Source organism: Scyliorhinus torazame, chromosome 5 (assembly GCF_047496885.1).
Source record: "Scyliorhinus torazame isolate Kashiwa2021f chromosome 5, sScyTor2.1, whole genome shotgun sequence".
Lineage (NCBI taxonomy): Eukaryota > Metazoa > Chordata > Chondrichthyes > Carcharhiniformes > Scyliorhinidae > Scyliorhinus > Scyliorhinus torazame.
This window is the reverse complement of record NC_092711.1, coordinates 195,584,615-195,605,567: the sequence shown is the minus strand read 5'-3', so window position 1 is coordinate 195,605,567 and position 20,953 is coordinate 195,584,615. Positions and strand designations below refer to the sequence as shown.

At 52.5% G+C, this 20,953-nt stretch overlaps 2 protein-coding genes across 3 annotated transcripts in view; one reads left to right on the top strand and one right to left on the bottom strand.

Moving 5' to 3' along the window:
- The window catches only part of nup62l (nucleoporin 62 like), a 175,015-nt gene extending 166,694 nt beyond the window's left edge, over positions 1-8,321 (bottom strand). Inside the window, exons 1-2 of one of the 2 annotated variants that reach the window (XM_072504953.1) lie at positions 8,231-8,321; positions 5,060-5,366 (exon numbers count right to left, since the gene is read on the bottom strand). In XM_072504953.1, the coding sequence (XP_072361054.1) occupies positions 5,060-5,358 (299 nt within the window). In that variant the 5' untranslated portion in view covers positions 5,359-5,366; positions 8,231-8,321. Of the gene's footprint in view, positions 1-5,059; positions 5,367-8,187; positions 8,210-8,230 lie in introns of those variants that run through there. The other variant, XM_072504954.1, reaches the window with a different exon arrangement.
- An 84-nt stretch (positions 8,322-8,405) lies between these two features.
- Positions 8,406-20,953, top strand: part of dnaaf6 (dynein axonemal assembly factor 6) — a 306,696-nt gene continuing 294,148 nt past the window's right edge. The window contains exons 1-3 of the mRNA XM_072504956.1: positions 8,406-8,518; positions 9,380-9,501; positions 12,308-12,374. Coding sequence (XP_072361057.1) covers positions 9,412-9,501; positions 12,308-12,374 — 157 coding nt within the window. The 5' untranslated portion in view covers positions 8,406-8,518; positions 9,380-9,411. The remainder of the gene's footprint in view (positions 8,519-9,379; positions 9,502-12,307; positions 12,375-20,953) is intronic.

Here is a 20,953-nt window from a genome sequence, read left to right as displayed (position 1 = left end):
ATCCATACAGAGTTGTATGGACTTAAGGAGTAGAAGGGAGCGTAAACAGGCGAAGAAGGGGCTGAACAAAGGTGGTGTGGAAGTTCAAGTGGGAGGAAAGATGGCCGACGAACGGACCACGGAACGGACGGTCCAGACAGCACTGGACAACATGCTGAAGGTCATGAAGGAGAGCTCTGCAGCACTGAAGGGGGATAATTTGGAACCGCTTCAGAAAGCGGTGGAGCGACTGGACCAAAGGCTGGGCGCCCAGGAGAAGAAGGTCCAGGCATTGGAGAAGTCAGTGGAGGAGCAGGTGGATTTCCAAACGGTAGCAGACGTGGAAATTAAAAAGTTGAAGGAGCAACAATCAAGGCTGATGGACAGGCTGGAGGAACTGGAAAATAGGTCTCGCCGGCAGAATCTGAGAATCATTGGGCTCCCGGAGGGGGCCAAGGGAGTGGATGCCACGGCATATGTGGCAGACATGCTGCAGAAGGGAGAGGATTCTTCCCGCGTCCGTTGGAGCTGGACAGGGCACACAGAGTGCAGGCGAGGCAGCCGGGAGGGGTGGGGGCCCCCCCAGGCGATGGTGGTCAGGTTCCATAGGTTCGTGGACAAGGGTCTTACAGTGGGCCAAAAACACGAAGAGCTGCTTATGGAACAACAGTGTCCTGCGCATCTATCAGGATCTGAGCCATGAGGTGGCCAGAAGGAGGGCAGCCTACAGGCAAATTAAAGAGATCCTGTTTAAAAAGGTCAAGTTCGGGCTACTTTTTCCGGCGCGGCTTTGGATCACGTACCGGGAACAGTAGCATTATTTTGACGACCCGGAGGAAGCGATGGACTTCGCTAAGGGACATGGACTGGTGCCGAACTGAGGACCCATGGACTCAACTTAAGAGTGTTTCAAGGGATGTTTGCATTTGTTTGTGGATTGCCCTACGTGTTAGCGATGTCGTTCGGCATGTTCTTTTACTTCAAATTTGGGGTGTTCTTGTGTTTGTTTTTGCCAGTTTGAAAGTTTTAAAGTTAAAGCCAAAGTCATAGTTAAAGGTTAAGTTACTGGGTGCTGGGGGGCAGTACGGGTTCTTTTTGCTATTTTTGGGGGGGGGGGGGGCAATAGGTGGGAGACATGGTGGCGCCGGAGTTGAGAGTCACCAGGCTAGCTACTTTGAGCTAGTCAACGGGAGCGAGGTTGGGGGGGGGGGGGGGGGGGGGGGGGGGGAGAGAGAGAGAGGGAGAGAGAGAGAGAGGGTGTATACAGCCAGTGTATGGTAGGGGTTAGGTTACAGGGGGTTGTTGCTGGGCGGGGGGGGGGGAAAGATAATCTGCTGACGAGGGAGGGAACGGAAACAGGTAACAGGGAAGAGGTCGGGGGTGGGAGCTGCCAAGAGGACCAGGGGGGGCGCGGCACATGGGGGGGGATGGCTGATCGACAGGGGGGGGGGGGGGTGCCCTCCAACCAGGCTGATCACCTGGAATGTTCCGAGGGTTAAACGGGCCGGTCAAGAGGGCACGTGTGTTCGCGTACTTATGGGCTCTGAAGGCGGATGTAATGTTGCTGTAGGAGATACATTTGAGAGTGGCGGACCAGATTAGATTACAGAAGGGCTGGGTTAGCCAGGTCTTCCATTCGGGGCTTGACGCTAAGACCAGAGGGGTCGCGATCATGATTAACAAACGGGTTCAATTTGAGGCGGACAGCACAGTTGCGGATGGGGGGTAGTAGATTTCTCATGGTCCGAGGGAAGCTTGAGGGGGTGAAGGTCGTCCTAGTGAATGTTTACGCTCCAAACTGGGATGATGTAGATTTCATCAAAAGGCTGCTGGGTAAAATCCCCGACTTGGATTCGCACAAGCTGATTCTGGGTGGGGACTTCAATACAGTCCTTGATACCAACCTGGATCGGTCGTGCTCCAGATCGGGCAGGGTCCCGGCAATGGCAAGGGAACTGAGGGGGTTCATGGAACAAATGGTGGGGGGGTAGATTTCTGGAGAATCAGTCGGCCGACGGGGAAGGAGTTCTCGTTCTATTCACATGTTCACAAGGTTTATTCTCGTATTGACTTCTTTATTATGAGTAAGGACTTTTTGGAGGGGGTGAGGGATACAGAATACTCGGCGATCACTATTTCGGAATATGCTCCACATTGGGTCGACCTGCAGGTCTGCAAAGAAAGTTACCAGCGCCCACAATGGAGGTTAGAGATGGGATTGTTGGCAGATGAGGGGGTGTGAGAGAGAGTGGGGAAATGCATGCAGAACTACTTGCAGTCAACGATACAGGGGAAGTCTCAGCAGCGGTGCTCTGGGAGGCTCTGAAGGCGGTGGTGAGAGGGGAACTGATCTCAATCCGAGCCCATAGGGACAGAACGGACAGGGCGGAGACGGACAGACTGGTTCAGGAGATGATACGGACGGACAGGGAATACGCAGAGTTACTTAGGGAACGACGGAGACTGCAGGCGGAGGCGGGGGGGCACTATCCACCGGGAAGGCCGTAGAGCAGCTCAGAAAGGAAAGGGGCGTGGTGTATGAGTATGGGGAGAAAGCCAGCAGAATGCTTGCACAGCAACTTAGGAAGAGGGAGGCGGACATGGAAATAGGGACGGTAGTGGACCCGGCTGGATTGAACAGGGTATTCAAGGACTTTTACAGCAAGATATATACCTCGGAACCCCCCACGAGGCCGGAGGGGGTGAGGCGCTTCTTAGATGGGCTGACCTTCCCAAAGGTGGGCAGGGGGATGGTAGAGGGGCTGGGCGCCCCGATTAGGGCTGAAGAAGTAATGGGGGGCCTGAAGGCCATGCAGCCGGGTAAAGCCCCGGGGCCAGACGGGTATCCAGTGGAGTTCGACAAAACGTTCTCGGGGATAGTGGGGCCGGTGCTGGTTAGGGTGTTTAATGAGGCGAGGGACAATGGGGTGTTACCCCCCCGACGATGTCGCAAGCCACCATCTCACTGATATTAAAACGGCCTATAGGCCAATCTCCTTGATTAATGTTGATGCTAAACTACTGGCCAAGATCCTGGCGTCCAGAATCGAAGACTGTGTACCGGACGTGGTTGTGGAGGACCAAACGGGGTTTGTAAAGGGCAGGCAGCTGGTAGCCAACCTAAGAAGGCTACTCAATGTGATTATGATGCCCCCGGAGGGCAGAAGTGGAGGTAGTGGTGGCAATGGATGCCGAAAAGGCTTTTGACTGGGTGGAATGGGACTATTTATGGGAGGTGCTGGGAAGGTTTGGGTTTGGGGACGGCTTTGTGGACTGGGTTAGACTGCTATATCAGGCCCCAGAGGCTAGTGTAAGGACGAACCGGACGACATCTGAGTATTTTCAACTATACCGTGGGACAAGACAGGGATGCCCCCCCTCTCCATTGCTGTTTGCGTTGGCCATAGAACTGCTGGCAATTGCTCTGAGAGCAGCAAGAGGATGGAAGGGAATGGTCCGGAGTGGCGCGAGACTGGGGCAGGATGCACAAGTTGAACTTGTCTAGGCTGATGAAGCAAATGAGGAGTGAGTTTCGGAGATGGGATGCACTCCCGCTGTCACTAGCGGGGAGAGTACAGACGGTGAAGATGACGATCCTCCCGAGATTCCTGTTTATTTTTCAGTGTCTCCCTATTTTCATTCCGCGGTCCTTCTTTAAAAGGATCAATAAAATCATCCTGGGATTTGTTTGGGCGGGGAAGTCCCCGCGGGTAAAGAGGGGGATGCTGAAGTGGAACCGTAGCGAGGGGGGACTGGCGTTGCTGAACCTCAGCAACTACTACTGGGCGGCTAACATAGCCATGTTAAGGAAATGGATGGTGGGTACGGGGTCGGTTTGGGAGTGGGTGGGGGCTGCTTCGTGCAGGGGCACCAGCTTGGGAGCCCTGGTCACGGCTCCTCTGCCGCTCCCGCCGGCCACGTACTCCACCAGCCCTATAGTGGTGGTGGCTCTGCGGATTTGGGGCCAATGGAGGAAGCATGCGGGGGAAGTGGGAGAGTCGGTCTGGTCCCCAATATGCGACAACCACCGATTTGTCCCGGGGAAGATGGACGGCGGGTTTCGAGCGTGGCGGAGGGCGGGAAGGATGGGCGACTTGTTCCTGGAAGGGAGCTTTGCGAGCATGAGGGCGCTGGAGAAGTTCGGGCTGGCATGGGGAAATGATGTTCGGTACTTGCAGGTGCGGGATTTTGTACGTAGACAGGTCCCGTCCTTTCCACACCTTCCACCAAGGGGGATCCAGGACAGGGTAGTTTCCAGTAGCGAGGTAGGAGAGGGGAGAGTCTTGGATATTTATAAGAAGCTTATGGGAGCGGAGGACACAGGGACCGAGGAACTGAAACTCAAGTGGGAGGAGTTTGGTGGGGAGTTGGAGTGAGGCGTATGGGCAGATGCTCTGAGGAGGGTAAATGCAACCGTAACATGTGCCAGGCTCGGCCTGATTCAGTTCAAGGTAGTTCACCAAGCCCACATGACGGTAGCCCGGATGAGTAAATTCTTTGGACTGGAGGACAAATGTGCTAGATGTGCGGGAGGACCAGCGAACCATGTCCACATGCTCTGGTCGTGCCCAAAACTCAGGGGGTACTGGCACGGATTTGCAGATGTCATGTCCCAGGTACTGAAAACAAGGATGGCGATGAGTCCAGAGGTGGCGATTTTTGGGGTGTCGGAGGACCCGGGAGTCCAGGAGGGGATAAAGGCCGACGTTGTGGCCTTTGGGGGGGAAGAATGGGCGGGTCTATTTGCGAGAGAGGAACTGTTATTTGCACTATGTTTTCGTCATTGATATTTGCACACTAATGTATATTGTTACTGTTTACAATGCCAAAAATACCTCAATAAAATTGTTTGTTAAAAAAAAAATGATTAGCCATGATCTTATTAAGTGGAAGCCGGCTCATTAGGCCAAATCGCATACTCCTTGTTCGTATGTTCGACAGATTGCTGCATACCAATTACACCCAGGGATATGGGGCGAACACAGGGATGTGACTTGATCAGCTGTGATCGAATAGAATGGCTCAGCTGGCTGGAAAAGTTCAATGTTGCTATGAAGGTAGACGTGGCAGAGTGACCTACCCCAGTGAGAAGCCTCCGGCAGTGGAGGTTGCAGCAGTAGCAGCAGGCTGTGTGGGCAGGCAGAATCCAGTGGAAGGTGTGGCGGCAGTGCTGGGAGTGCTGAAGGAGAAGAGGCTGCTAGCACTAGGTGCAGAGGTGCTGGCGGCAGGGGCCAGCTGTGCTGCTCCAAAGCCAAAGCCTCCCTGCGGGGCTGCTGTGTTGCTGCCAAAGGAGAATCCAGGTGTTGTCGTTGCGACGGTCTTGGGGGCGGTGAAGGGGAAGCCACTGCCCCCGGCTGGATTCCCAAAATTAAAACTCATCCTGAAACCTAGGGGGAAACAGCAAAACAGAGCTTTTATTGACAGAGCGGGGTGGGAAACTGGGGGAGCACAGAAGACATGGGGCAAGAACCTGGGAAGAGGAGGGGGTGGGGGGTGGGGGGAGGCAAGGCAGGCCCCAGGATGTGGGTCGCTGGGCTTGGAGCACAAGGCAGCTCTGTGACCCATCCCCAGGTGCCTGCCCCACAACCCCCACCCCTCCCCTCCCAAGGGTTGGGGGGCAGAAACCTGGGGATGGGTCGCTGGGCTTGGAACACAAGGCAGCTCTGCGACCCATCCCCAGGTGCCTGCCCCACAACCCCCACCCCTCCCCTCCCAAGGGTGAGGGGGGGGGCAGGCACCGGGGGGGGGGCAGCCACCAGTGTGGGGGGGCACCGGGGGGGGGGCAGGCACCGGGGCGGGGGGCAGGCACCCGGGGGGGGCGGGGGGCAGGCACCCGGGGGGGGGGGGGGGCAGGCACCCGGGGGGGGGGGGGGGCAGGCACCGGGGGGGGGGGGGGGGGCAGGCACCCGGGGGGGGGGGGGGCAGGCACCCGGGGGGGGGGGGGCAGGCACCGGGGGGGGGGGGCAGGCACCGGGGGGGAGAAGAGATCAGGCACCCGGGGGGGGGTTTGAGATCAGGCACCGGGGGGGGGGGAGAGATCGGGCACCGGGGTGGGGTGGGTGGGTGTGAGGGGGTGCAGGCACCGGAATGGAAGGGGGGGGGGGCAGGCACCGGGATGGAAGGGGGGGGGGCAGGCACCGGGGGGGGGGGGGGCAGGCACGGGGGGGGGCAGGCACCGGGGGGGGGGGGGGGGCAGGCACGGGGGGGGGGGGGGGGCAGGCACGGGGGGGGGGGCAGGCACCGGGGGGGGGGGGGGCAGGCACCGGGGGGGGGGGGGCAGGCACCGGGGCGGGGGGGGGCAGGCACGGGGGGGGGGGGGCAGGCACGGGGGGGGGGGGCAGGCACGGGGGGGGGGGCAGGCACGGGGGGGGGGGGCAGGCACGGGGGGGGGGGGGCAGGCACGGGGGGGGGGGGGGGGGCAGGCACGGGGGGGGGGGCAGGCACGGGGGGGGGGGGGGGCAGGCACCGGGGGGGGGGGGCAGGCACCGGGGGGGGGGGGGGCAGGCACGGGGGGGGGGGGGGGGCAGGCACCGGGGGGGGGGGGGCAGGCACCGGGGCGGGGGGGGGCAGGCACGGGGGGGGGGGGGGCAGGCACGGGGGGGGGCAGGCACGGGGGGGGGGGGGCAGGCACGGGGGGGGGGGCAGGCACGGGGGGGGGGGGGGCAGGCACGGGGGGGGGGCAGGCACGGGGGGGGGGGGCAGGCACGGGGGGGGGGCAGGCACCGGGGGGGGGGGGCAGGCACGGGGGGGGGGGGCGGCAGGCACCGGGGGGGGGGGGGAGGCACCGGGGGGGGGAGGGGGGGAGGCACCGGGGGGGGGGGGCGGGCAGGCACCGGGGGGGGGGGCGGGCAGGCACCGGGGGGGGGGGGCGGGCAGGCACCGGGGGGGGGGGGGGCGGGCAGGCACCGGGGGGGGGGGGGCGGGCAGGCACCGGGGGGGGGGGCGGGCAGGCACCGGGGGGGGGGGCGGGCAGGCACCGGGGGGGGGGGGGGGAGGAAAGAGATCAGGCACCGGGGGGGGGGGAGAGATCAGGCACCGGGGGGGGGGGGAAGAGATCAGGCACCGGGGGGGGGGAAAGAGATCAGGCACCGGGGTGGGTGGGTGTGAGGGGGGGAGGGGGGGGAGGGGGGGGAGGGGGGGAGGGGGGGGAGGGGGGGAGGGGGGGGAGGGGGGGAGGGGGGGAGGGGGGGGAGGGGGGGAGGGGGGGGAGGGGGGGAGGGGGCAGGCACCGGGGGGGGGGGAGAGATCAGGCACCGGGGGGGGGGGAAGAGATCAGGCACCGGGGGGGGGGAAAGAGATCAGGCACCGGGGTGGGTGGGTGTGAGGGGGGGAGGGGGGGGAGGGGGGGGAGGGGGGGAGGGGGGGGAGGGGGGGAGGGGGGGAGGGGGGAGGGGGGGGAGGGGGGGGAGGGGGGGGAGGGGGGGGAGGGGGGGGAGGGGGGGGAGGGGGGGGAGGGGGGGAGGGGGGGGGAGGGGGGGGGGGGCAGGCACCGGAATGGAGGGGGGGGGCAGGCACCGGAATGGAGGGGGGGGGGGCAGGCACCGGAATGGAGGGGGGGGGCAGGCACCGGAATGGAGGGGGGGGGGGGGCAGGCACCGGGGTGGGGGGGGGGGCAGGCACCGGGGTGGGGGGGGGGCAGGCACCGGAGTGGAGGGAGGGGGGGTCAGGCACCGGAGTGGGGGGGGGGGTCAGGCACCGGAATGGAGGGAGGAGGGGGCAGGCACCGGAGTCGGGGGGGTCAGGCACCGGGGTGCGGGGGGAGGGGAGGGGGGAGGGGGGGAGGGGGGGAGGAGGGGGAGAGGGGGGAGGGGGGGGGAGAGGGGGGAGGGGGGGGGAGGAGGGGGAGAGGGGGGAGGAGGGGGAGAGGGGGGAGGGGGGGGGAGGGGAGGGGGGGGGGAGGGGGGGGGGGAGGGGGGGGGAGGGGAGGGGGGGAGGAGGGGGAGAGGGGGGAGGAGGGGGAGAGGGGGGAGGGGGGGGGGAGGGGGGGGGAGGGGGGGGGGGAGGGGGGGGGGAGGGGGGGGAGGGGGGGGGGGAGGGGGGGGGGGAGGGGGGGGAGGGGGGGGGGGGGGAGGGGGGGGGGAGGGGAGGGGGGGGGGAGGGGGGGAGGGGGAGGGGAGGGGGAGGGGGAGGGGGAGGGGGGGGGGGAGGGGGGGGGGGAGGGGGGGGGAGGGGGGGGGGGAGGGGGGGGAGGGGGGGAAGCTGGCACACCGGAATGGGGCGTGGGCACCGAGGGAGAGGGGGTCACCAGTACCGAGGCCTCTCTCTCTCTCGGCCTCGGGCCTTCTTCTCCGCTCAGGCAGCCCGCGGACAGAGACTGCGCCGTCCCCTCGCTCTGATTGGTCTGAGAGAGAATCCACCCCGGTCCCTGGATCTGATTGGGTCAACCGGACACGGAGCTGATTGGTCCAGTTTACTGTCAATCACGGAGTCCGCCATTTCCCTGTCCCCATAGCAACCGGACACAGCGTTTCCGATTTTGTCAGAGTTTCAGAGGACTTGGAGGCAGGGAAATTACTCAACAGAAATTTAAACTTCCAGGGCAAGTAGTTCGTGTGTTCGGAATTTTGAGGGGTATGACCAACTAGACACAAGAAGATCTGACCCAATTGTTTGGCACAGTGGTTAGCACAGTTGCTTCAGCGCCAGGGTCCCAGGTTCGATTCCGGCTTGGGTCACTGTCTGTGCGGAGTCTGCACATCCTCCCCGTGTCTGCGTGGGTTTCCTCCGGGTGCTCCGGTTTCCTCCCACAGTCCAAAGATGTGCAGGTTAGGTGGTGTTAGTATGGGGTGGCGAGTGGGCCGAGATAGGGTGCTCTTTCAGAGGATTGGTGCAGACCCAATGGGCCAAATGGCCCCCTTCTGCACTGTTGGGATTCTATGGTGCTGAGAATGTGGTTTACTCTTAACTCATCTCTGAAATGATCTAACGAGCCATTTAGTTCTTTACGGAAAATTAAAAACAAACAATAACAGCTAGCCTTGCTCTGAATAATGGAAAAAGGTATTATTGTTACCCCTTTCACGCTTCACTCATTCTCCCCCCTCAATCCACTCACACTGTTTCACTAGTGTTTGAAACAAACCTGTTGGTCTTTAACCTGGTGTTGTGAGACTTCTTACTGTGCTCACCCCAGTCCAACGCCTATCTCCACATCACTGTTTCACTTGGCACTATACATCCCATGCAGCACTGTAGAAAGTTCAGAGGGCACCTTGTTGCCATCCAGTATTGTACAACGCCCTGTAGAAGTAGTATGTGTTGATGTCTGCAGAACTAGGGAGTACTTACTCTCAAGTAGCAACTGGTAAAGCAGCATAACAACTGCTGATCAGAGTAATTAAAGTATAAAGTATAGATAAATAGGCTGGTGCTAATGAAAGATCCCTTCTGCTGCAAACAGGAAACTCTGCACAAGACTGGCAAACTAACAAGATGGATTTCACCTTTTCATTTGGTCAACTGCAAGCATTGTCAAACCTGCTGTCACCAGCAGATCAAGAGGAGGAGGATCTGGAGGAACAGGTAATCCTCAACATAACTAGAAACTCCGACAGGATCAGGGCTCCTCAGATTTTATTTAGACTTTCAACTTATTGTCGCAATTAATGATATTTCTCAAGTATTTCACAGACTTTACATGACAATGACAGGATCAGAATTAACAGCTCACTGTCTCCAATTATTTTTGCAGTAAATAAAAGTCCCAATCTCATATTCTTCATTTTTTTCCAAACAACAGATGAACATTTCAATACAGGCAAAGGTTACTCAGCCCCGTAAACCCCACGGCGATGCCAACCATATCCCGCAATCTCCTCTCACTCCACAATGTACGCACAGCGAGGTTGAACTGGACATAACACCTCATCACATGCAGTTAAATTACATGCAGAGAGTGCCTCAGTTTAACCTCATTTGAAATACAGATCTTTGAGTACTATACAGTGTCAGCCTGGATAGTATGCTCAAGGCTAGCAGTGGGGTTTGAGGCCACAGCTGGTGGCTGGTTTAGCACAATGGGCTAAACAGCTGGCTTGTAATGCAGAACAATGCCAGAAGCGCGGGTTCAATTCCTGTACCGGCCTCCCCGAGCAGGCGCCGGAATGTGGCGACTAGGGGCTTTTCACAGTAACTTCATTGAAGCCTACTTGTGACAATAAGCAATTATTATTATTAACTATCTGACCCAAAGACACCTCAGTACTTTCTGAGTAAGCTATTCCATGTTGGATTATTCTTCAGATGCAAAAGGTTCCATCAGACTTATCCTCCTTATATTGACATTGTCTTCCCTGTTTGTAAACCATTTGTCTGCCAATGTATATCAGACTATAACCAGAATAAATCCCCAAAGCTTTCGTAGTGTCTATTGATCTTGAGGAGATGAAATCCCATAATGCACTCTTCTATCAAGGAGGCAGCAGTTTGTTTTGATAACTGTTCCCTGGATGAGTGCAGGGTGGAGTCTGTACGGATGACAAGGAAAGGACAGAAAATCAGATCGCTTGACCTGGTGTGTACCGGGACCAGATGTTAGAAAATAAATCATGCAGATCGGTTTGGCCTGAGTGAGATGAAATTCCTGGAGAGGCAAGAGTCAACACTTTCAGTGGAGGGGTAGGACCTTTGGGGGAGTGGGGGTCAGCAAGTTCAGGGAAGGGAGAGAGAAAGTCAGCACCTTCAAGGAAGAGAGAGTCAATACCTTCAGGGGAGGGGGACATAGTCAGCGCCTTCAGGGGAGAGAGAGAGAGTCAGCACCTTCAGGAGAGAGAGAGAGTCAGCACCTTCAGGGGAGGGAGAGAGTGAGTCAGCCCTTACAGGGAAGGGAGAGCACACCTTCAGTCATGGAAATGAGAATATTGAAGAATATGCCTAATTTAATCTAGTGGCAGCCATTTGAAGGTTTTGATGAAACTGAGCAGCAAGCGGGGAACACAAAAACTGACTGTAAAAGTTTCTGTAGGTATGTATAGAGAAAAAGATTGATAAAAACGAATATAGGCCCCTTACGGTCAGAAACAGGAGAATTCATAACAAGGAACAAAGAAATGGCTGAGGAATAAATTTGTATTTTTCTTCTGTCTTCACAAAAAAAGATATGAATAATATACCAGAGATTCTGAGAAACACCAGTTTTAGTGAGGAGCTGAAGGAAATTAGTATTAGTAGAGAAATGGTTTTAGGGAAATTAATGGGATTAAAGGCAGATAAATCTCTGGGGTCTGATAGTCTGGTAGCAAATATAGGAAGGCAGGTTATTATTTAAATGGGTGTAAATTAAGAGAGATGGATATTCAGCAAGACCTTGGTGTCCTTGTGCATCCATCACTGAAAGTAAGCGTGCAAATATAGCAGGCAGTAAAGAAGGCAAGTGGTATGTTGGAGTTTTCGTGTCCTTATCTGAGGAAGGATGTTCTTGCTCTGGAGGGAGTGCAGCAAAGGTTTTCCTGGCTGATTCATGGGATGGTGGGACTGTCATATGAGGAGAGGCTAAATCGGTTAGGATTATATACGTTGGAGTTTAGAAGAGTGATGGGGGAATCTCATAAAAATTTATAAAATTCTATCATGGTAGATTCAGAAAGAATGTTCCCGATGGTGGGGGCATCCAGAACTAGGGGTCATAGTTTGAGGATAAGAGACTGGATGAGGAGTAATTTCTCCGCCAAGAAAGTGGTGAATCTGTGGAATTCGCGACCACAGAAAGTAGCTGAAGTGAAAACATTATGTAATTTCAAGAAGGAATTAGATATAGCTCTTGGGGCTGAAGGGATCAAGGGATATGCAGGGAAGGCGGGATCAGGGTATTGAACTCGATCAGCCATGATCATAATGAATAGCGGAGCAGGCCCGAAGAGCCAAATGACCTCCTTCTGCTTCTATTTTCTATGTATGTTTTTATGTATTACCGTTGTACCCCAGAAATTTGATGAAATGGAGTGGGATGCACAGAGTCAGCAAAATTGTTTCCTGTAAAATATGTCCAAAGGGGCGGCACAGTAGCTCAGTGTTAGAATTGCTGACTCACAATGCCAGGGACCCAGGTACGACTCGGGTGACTGTGAGGAGTTTGTACATTCTCCCCATGTTTGCGTGGGTTTCCTCCCACAGTCCAAAGATGTGCAGGTTAGATGGATTGACCTTGCTAAATTGTCCCTTAGTCCCCAAAGGTTAGGTGGGGTTATGGGGATAGGGCAGGGATGGGGCCTAGCTAGGGTGCTCTTTCAGTGGGTTGGTGAAGACTCAATTGACCAAATGGTCTGTTACTGCACTGTAGGGATTCGATGAAGGAGCTAACCATTGAAAGTTGCACTGTGTCTGTTTACAGCCTGCTAAAAGAACCTTTAATCTCAACCCTGGGCAAATTGGACCAGCAAGAGGATCAAATCCCACAGGTAAAGAACCCAACAGGTAGAAGTAATTTTAACACCTGAAAGCTGGATTTAATTAACCAGGTGAGCATTGTTTTATTTTTGTGTGCATGAGGTCCAGTGGAAAAAGTGATATTTTAGAATCTGTGAATCAAAAGAACATAAGAACTAGGAGCAGGAATCGGCCATCTGGCCCTTCAAGCCTGCTCCACCATTCAATGAGATCATGGCTAATCTTTTGTGGACTCAGCTCCAGTTTCCCGCCCGAACATCAGAACCCTTTATTCCTTTATCCTTCAAAAAACGATCTATCTTTATCTCGAAAACATTTAATGAAGGAGCCTCAACTGCTTCACTGGGCAGGGAATCCCATAGATTCACAACCCTTTGGGTGAAGAAGTTCCTCCTAAGCTCAGTCCTAAATCTTCGTCCCCTTATTTTGAAGCTATGCCCCCTAGTTCTGCTTTCCCCCGCCAGTGGAACAAACCTCCCGCATCTATCCTATCTATTCCCTACATAATTTTCTATTTTTCTATAAAATCCTCCCACATCCTTCTAAATTCCAACGAGTAAAGTCGCAGTCGACTCAACATCTCCTCGTAATCCAACCCCCTCAACTCTGGGATTAACCTAGTGAATCTCTGCACACCCCCTAGCGCCAGTATGTCCTTTCTCAGGTAAGGAGACCAAAACTGAACACAATACTCCAGGTGTGGCCTCAATAACACCTTATACCATTGCAGCATAACCTCCCTAGTCTTAAACTCCTTCACTCTAGCAATGAAGGACAAAACTCCATTTGCCTTCTTAATCACCTGTTGGTGATTATGGTGTGGTGTGCAACATATGAGACAGAGGCTCTTTATCTCCACTCATGTTCCTGTCTCTGTCTTGTTTTCTCACCCTGCACTTCTCTCTCCATCCATTATGGGTTACTAAGGGATGTAACGGGCAAAACTGTGGAGAGTGACTACAATCGTTCAATTCCCCTTTGGATATTGGGTTGTGCCAGAGGACTAGAGGATTTCAAACATAATAAAATAATCTTTATTATTGTCACACGTAGGCTTATTAACACTGCAATTAAGTTACTGTGAAAATCCCCTGGTCGCCACACTCCAGCGCCTGTTCGGGTACACTGAGGGAGAATTCAGAATGTCCAATTCACCTAACAGCGTGTCTTTAGGGACTTGTGGGAGGAAACCGGAGCACCCGGAGAAAACCCACGCATACACAGGGAGAACGTGCAGACTCCGCACAGACAGTGACCCAAGCCGGGAATCAAACCTGGGACCTTGGAGCTGTGAAGCAACAGTGCTAACCACTGTGCTACCGTGCCACATGTCAGAATCCGTATCTACAACCTCTCTCATTTCGGCATCTTGGCCCCGCTTGGGGCAGTGTATTAGCCTCTTTGAACTTTGGATTTGTCTTAATCGTTACTTTCCTCTCCCGAGGAATTTTACATAGAACTGGACGTCTGGCTCGAATGTGTTCAAAGTGCTTAACATGATTCGATTTGTGCTTGCTCTTGATAAGAGCCTGGAACGTGTTGCCAGGAGCATGTTGCCAGGGGAGGTTGTGGAAGCAGTTACATTAATGGGGTTCAAAAGGCAACTTGACAAATACATGGATCGGATGGATATAGAGGGATGCGGCACAAGGAAGTGCTGAGGGTTTTGGCCAAGGGTGGTATCATGACCGGTATGGGCTTGGCAGGCCGAAGGGCCTGTTCCTGTGCTGTATTCTTTGTTCTTTGTCCACCATGGGACTTGGATGATTGAGGGTCACCATGGGACTTTGAGGAGAGAGAGTAAACATGGGGAGGATAGAGAGTAAGCATGGGACTCGGCAGATAGAGGGTAAAGATGGGAACAGGTGGATGGAAGGTAAGCATGGGACTGGGCGGACAGACGATAAACATGCAACTGCGAGTTTGGAGGGTCACCATGGGACTGGCAAGATGGGGGGTCACCTTAGGACAGGGAGGAAAGAGGGTAAATATGGGACTGGGAGCATAGTGGGTCATCATGGGACTTGGATGCAGGGTGACCATAAGACCATAAGAGGATAGAGATAAACATGGGACTGGGAGATTAGAGGGCCACAATGGGACTGGGAAGATGGAGGGTCACCATGGGACTTGAATGATGGGGAGGATGGGGGTCACCATGGGACTGGAAGGATGGAGGGTAGACATAGGACTGGTATGAGACAGAGCCACCATGGAACTTGAATGATAGTGGGTCACCATGGGACAGGGGTGACAGAGCGTCAATATGAGGCTTTGAGGTGAGAGGATAAACATTGGACTGGCAGGTTATGGGTCACCATGGAACTGGGAGGATAGAGAGTAAGCTTGGGACTAGCAGGTTGGAGGTTCACCATGGGACTGGGAAGATAGGGAGTAAACATGGGACCAGCAGGTTGGAGGTTTACCATGGGACTGGGAGGATAGACGGCCACCATGGGACTGGCAGATTGGAGTTTCACCATGGGACTGGCAGGATTGATGGCCACCATGCAACTGGGAGGATCGAGGGTAAATATGGGACTGGAAGGGAAGCAGGTCACCATGGGAGTGAGACGATAGGGGGTCACCATGGGTCTTGGATGATAGAGGGTCACCAGGGGATGGGAGAAGAGAGGGTGTCACCATAGGACTGGGTGGATAGAGGGGAAACATTGAACTGGGAGGATACGGGGTAACCATGGGAGTATGGAGTGTCACCATGGGACTGAGAGGACAGAGGGCCATCATGCATCTGGGAGGATGGAGGGTAAACGTAGGACTGGGAGGATAAGTGGTCACCATGGAACCGTTGGACTGGGAGGGTTCAGGGTAAACATGGGACTGGGTCAAGAGAGGGTCACCTTTGGACTGGGAGGACAGAGGGCTACAATCGGACTTGGAAAGCAGTGGGTCACCATGGGACTGGGAGGTTAGAGGGTCACCATGGGACTGGGAGGATAGAGGGCCACACTGGGACTGGGAAGATAGAGGACTACAATGGGACTTGTAATGCAGTGGGTCACCATGGGACTGGAAGTTTAGAGGGTCACCATGGGACTGGGAGGATAGAGGGTCACACTGGGACTGGGAAGATAGAGGGCGACCATGGGACTAGGATGATAGTGGGTCACCATGAGATTGAGATGATGGAGGGTCACCATGGGGCTTTGACGTGAGAGGGTAAACATGGGACAGGCAGGTTGGAGGGTCACCATGGGACTGGGCAGAGAGAGTATCACCATGGGTCTGGGTAAACATGGGACATGGAAGATGGAAGGTAAACACGGGACTGGGAGGATAGAGGGTAAATATTGGACTGGGTGGATATAGGGTAAACATGAAAGTGAGGGGATAGCAGGTAAACATGGGATGGGGAGGTTGGAGCGTCACTGTGAACTGGGATGATAGGAGGCCACCATGCAACTGGGATGATCGAGGGTAAATATGGGGCTGGAAGGATAGAGGGTCACCATGGGAGTGAGACGATAGGGCGTTACCATGGGACTTGGATGATAGAGGGTCACTATGGGATGGGAGAAGAGAGGGCCAACATAGGACTGGGAGGAGAGAGTATCACCAGAGGACTGGATGGATAGAGGGGAAACATTGAACTGAGAGGTGTCATGGGAGTGTCCCTTTAAGAAATGTTTTTGTCTTATCACATGGCTTCAGTGATGTCATTGTGTGGGTGGAGCTGGGCTGTGGCTGTGAGTTTTTACTTTCGCTTTGAGTTTGGAGCTGGTTTGTGGCTCTGTGGGTTTTACTTTTGCTTTGAGTTTTGGACTGGTTTTGAACTGCACCGGATGAAAGAAGTGTTTCTCTATCTTCATTTTAAAAGCTGTTTCCAGACTACTTGATAACTTAAAAGAGATAATTGCTTTCTGGATGAATTCAAACCTGCTGTTTGAGAAGTGAAACAGAGTATCACTAACAAGTCTTATACCAGTAAGAGTGCCATGTGCTGGGCCCACCTTTGAAAAGGGATATCTGGTTTTACTTGGATTTTGTTATTAAATTGGAATAGTTAAGAGGGAATTCATCAAGGGTTATACATAGATTACTGAGGCTGTGTGGGGTCTTTATGTTTATAGTTGATAAAATTCTTACAGTGTGTTTATAAAAATATTAACTAAATTCGTAGAATAAAGCTTTTTTTTGATTAAAAGCGCCTCAGACCTCTGTTGAATAACACCTGAAAGGCAGGCCCTTGTGCTCATCGTAACCAAACTCAATAAACAGTTATAGGTCAGGTGAACTCCATAATATACTTTGGTGTTTTCTAAACCCTGGCCCATAACAGAGGATATGGAGTAACCATGGAATTTGGAGTATAGAGTCTCAACATGGGACTGGGATGATACAAGGTAAACATGAAACTGGGAGAATTGAGGGTCACCATGGAACTGGGAGGATAGAGTAACACCATGTGTCTGGGAGGATGGAGGGTAAACATGGGACTGGGAGGATACAGGGACCACCATGGAACCAGGAAGATAGAGGGTTACCATTGAACTAGGAGGGTTGAGGGTAAACATGGGACTGGGTCAAGAGAGGGTCAACATTTGATTGGGAGGATAGAGGGTCACCATGGGACTGGGAGGCGAGAGGGTTAACATGCGACTCGGAGGATAGAGCGTAAATATGGGACAGGGATGTTAGGGGGTAAACATGGGACTGCAAGGCTGGAGGGTCACCATGGGACTGGGAGGACTGTAGGTCACCATGAGACTTGGAAGATTGTGGGTCACCATGAGATTTGGAGGGTAGATCTTCACCATGGGGCTGGGATGATAGAGTGTAAACATGGACTGGAAGGATGGATGCTTACCATAGGACTGGGAAGATAATGGGTCACCAATGTGAACAACAACTTGTCTTTAACACATCCTATCTGGGCAGCACTGTGGAAGGGTAGTACTGCTGCCTCACAGCGCCAGGGACCCGGATTCAATTCCAACCTTGGATGACTGTGTTGAGTTTGTACATTCTTCCTTATTGAGGAAGGGGGTGACTGGATATCTATAGCCCAATGACTGGTGTAAGCTGTGAGCAAACTCTTAAGTATATGTAAATTTAAGAAGACGTTACTGAATATTCAGGTATTCAAAAGATGATCAACGACGATCATAAAATTCCTACAGTGCAGAAGGAGTCCATTCGGTTTCTCGGGTCTACACCGAGCCTCTGAAAGAATACTCTTCCTAGGCCCACTCCCCCACCCTATCTCTGTAACCCCATAAGCCCACCTAATCTTTGGACACTTAAGGGACAATTTAGAATCGCTAATTCATCTAATTAGCACATCTTTGGACTGTGGGTGGAATCTGGAGCACCCGGAGGAAACCCAAGCAGACACGGGGCGAATGTACAAACTCAACACAAACAATCATCCAAGGTTGGAATTGAACCCAGGTCCCTGGCGCTGTGAGGCAGCAGTACTACCCTCTGTTCCACCGTGCTGCCCAGATAGGATGTGTTAAAGACAAGTTGTTGTTTAATCATTTTAATTGCATTTTTAAATTTGACAGTAGATAACGGGAATGTAATGGATGCAATATACAGTATATGGATTATAAGAAGATGCCTCACCGTTAGAAAATTCAGATGCCTGAGCGAGGAGCAAATGTAGCAGGGATAGAAAGATGGGCAGGAAACAGCTTGCCTGTTACTCAAATTGGAGAACAGTGTGCATAATGTACCCCCGAGGATTTGTGTTGATTTTAACAATATGGATATTGTATGGGAGATAAAGAGGTAACAATTTCATGTACATACTCCTTACCACCAGATGATGATCAAGAACAGTCATATATATAATCACATGATAACCCTCGATTCTAGGAGAAGGTGTTTAGGCATGAGATAGAGTAGTTGTGTATTTGAGAGCTCTGCAGTTAGAGTTATAGCATAGATTATTTTAGCAACCTTTTACTTAGGAATATGTTCAAATCTTATTTTGTCGTGTTAATAAATCAGATTTGTTAATTTACTTAGCTTGATATTCTTTGTTCAACACTATGCATTCAAGACATCCAGATAAAGAAAACATAATCCATCACATGGTACCAGCAGTGGTTCCTAAAGTATAATAGTAAGGTTGAGAGAGAGAAGAAAATCTATGTGAATAAAAAAACTTACGAAGATTGAAATACAATCTCAACCAGACTCCGATCGCAACGACCTCATGGAAGTTACCTCAGTAGCGTCGAAAAAAACTGCCCAGTCGAAGCTTCATAAAGGATTTGCAGACTCCAAAGCAATTCAGGACATCGGGTGAAGTACATGTAAACTGGAAAAGTTACTTTATATCTTAGCGTTAGGCCTCAAAGCCGCCAGTGATCAGCAAAAGATAGCGCTGTTCCGAACAATGGCTGGACCGCAGGCTTTAGAAATCTTCAACACATTCCATTTTGAGAATGAGGTTGACAAAAAAAGTAACAAAGTTATAGAAATGTTCGACAGGCACTGTGAGCTTCAAATCAATGAAACTTTCGAATGTTATATATTCTGGAAAAGAGTCCAGAAAACAGATGAAACACTTGACTGTTTCATTACAGATCTCAGGCTTTGGGCAGCACGGTAGCATTGTGGATAGCACAATTGCTCCAGGGTCCCAGGTTCGATTCCAGCTTGGGTAACTGTCTGTGCGGAGTCTGCACATCCTCCCTGTGTGTGCGTGGGTTTCCTCCGGGTGCTCCGGTTTCCTCCCACAGTGCAGGTTAGGTGGATTGGCCATGATAAATTGCCCTTAGTGTCCAAAAGTGCCCTTAGTGTTGGGTGGGGTTGCTGAGTTATGGGAATAGGGTGGAAGTGTTGATCTTGGGTAGGGTGCTCTTTCCAAGAGCCGGTGCAGACTCGACGGGCCGAATGGCCTCCTTCTGCACTGTAAATTCTATGATAATCTATGATAAAGCACAGACCTGTAATTTGTCAATATTATTAGACTCTCATTATTAGACATGATCAGATTGTATTTGGTATAAAAAATGAAAAGCTGCATGAAATATTACTCAGAGAACAGAAATTAATGCTAGAAGGTGCCATTAATATGTGTTATGTGAGTGAACTTGCTAAAAATCAATATTCTGAGATGTTGGTCTGTGAAGGTGGCATGAAAACGAACAACGTGGCTGATGCCATTGATGCTGTGGCGCAATTGAAAAAACAGCACGCTCCAGAGTATTCTGCGCATGACACAACAAACGTCATTAAATGCAAACGTCGTGGCCACTCTCACCCAGTAAAAATATTCCCAGCCTTCAGTAAAACCTGTGCGAAGTGTCACAGACTTAACCATTTCACCTTGCAATGTAGAACGGGAATTACTTAACATCAATATATAAAGAGGAATACAGTTACTAAAGACAGAGCTGTACAAGAAGTAAATTCAAACAAATGTGAAATTAAAGCGAGAAAATCCAACACTATCCAATTTGAACCCGACTTAGAAGAAACTTCTTTGTCGGCATTGTAGAAAAAAATAAATAAGATTCCAGAGCGGAAAATTTAAAACAAAAATTGATTGTTTAAAATCAAGATGACTGGACAATTCCATTGAAGATTAATCGAACGGAATTTCAATTCAAATTGGAAACCGGTGCTCGTGCTAATTTGATCAATCAATTGGACTTGGACAAATTGAAGAGAAAGCCTCAGATAAATGAGAATGATTGTCAGTTACAAGATTAGAGTGGCAACGTCATTATACGATGGGAACATGTTATCTCATTGTCCAAGTTAAAGACATCAAGATGCCGATAAAATTTGAGATTGTGGATCGAAGCGTTTGTCATTATTAGGTGTACAAAGAACAAAGAAAATTACAGCACAGGAACAGGCCCTTCGGCCCTCCCAGCTTGCGCCGTCCAGATCCTTTATCTAAACCTACAGGCATGCAAGCTACTACAGCTAGTGAAGAGAATTCACAGCACAGACAAAATTTCAGCCCATGCACAAGACCAGATAGATGCCATAATTGAAAAGTTTCCAAACCTGTTTCATGAATGGGTACGTTACCATTCAAGTACAAAATACAGCTTATTCACCCACCAAGGAAGGTACCAGCTCCATTGAGAGAACACCTCAAACTGGAACTTAACCATATGCAGCAGTTGGAGATCATCACAAAAGTGATAGAACCCATTGGGTTAGTTCAATGATATGCGTCAAAAAAACAAATGGAGATCTCAGATTCTGTATTGATCCGAAAGATCTCAATCAGAATGTAATACGGGAACATTACCCTATTCCCAAACGTGAAGAGATCACAAGTGAAATGGCACACGCCAGAATATTTACGAAACTAGATGCCTCTGGAGTGTTTTGGCAACTGAAACTAGATGAAACCAGTAGAAAGTTACATACTTTCAACACTCCATATGGAAGGTACTGTTTTAATCAAATGTCTTTTGGTTCAGCCGCAGAGATATTTCATCAATCGATGGAACAAATGATAGAAGGTATTGAAGGTGTCAGAGTTTCTGTTGACAATATTATTATTTGGTCAGCAACTCAAGAAGAACACACCGCAAGACTTCTGCAAAGTAAAGCCACATTTAAAGCTCAATTGAACCAAATGTCAATTTGGTAT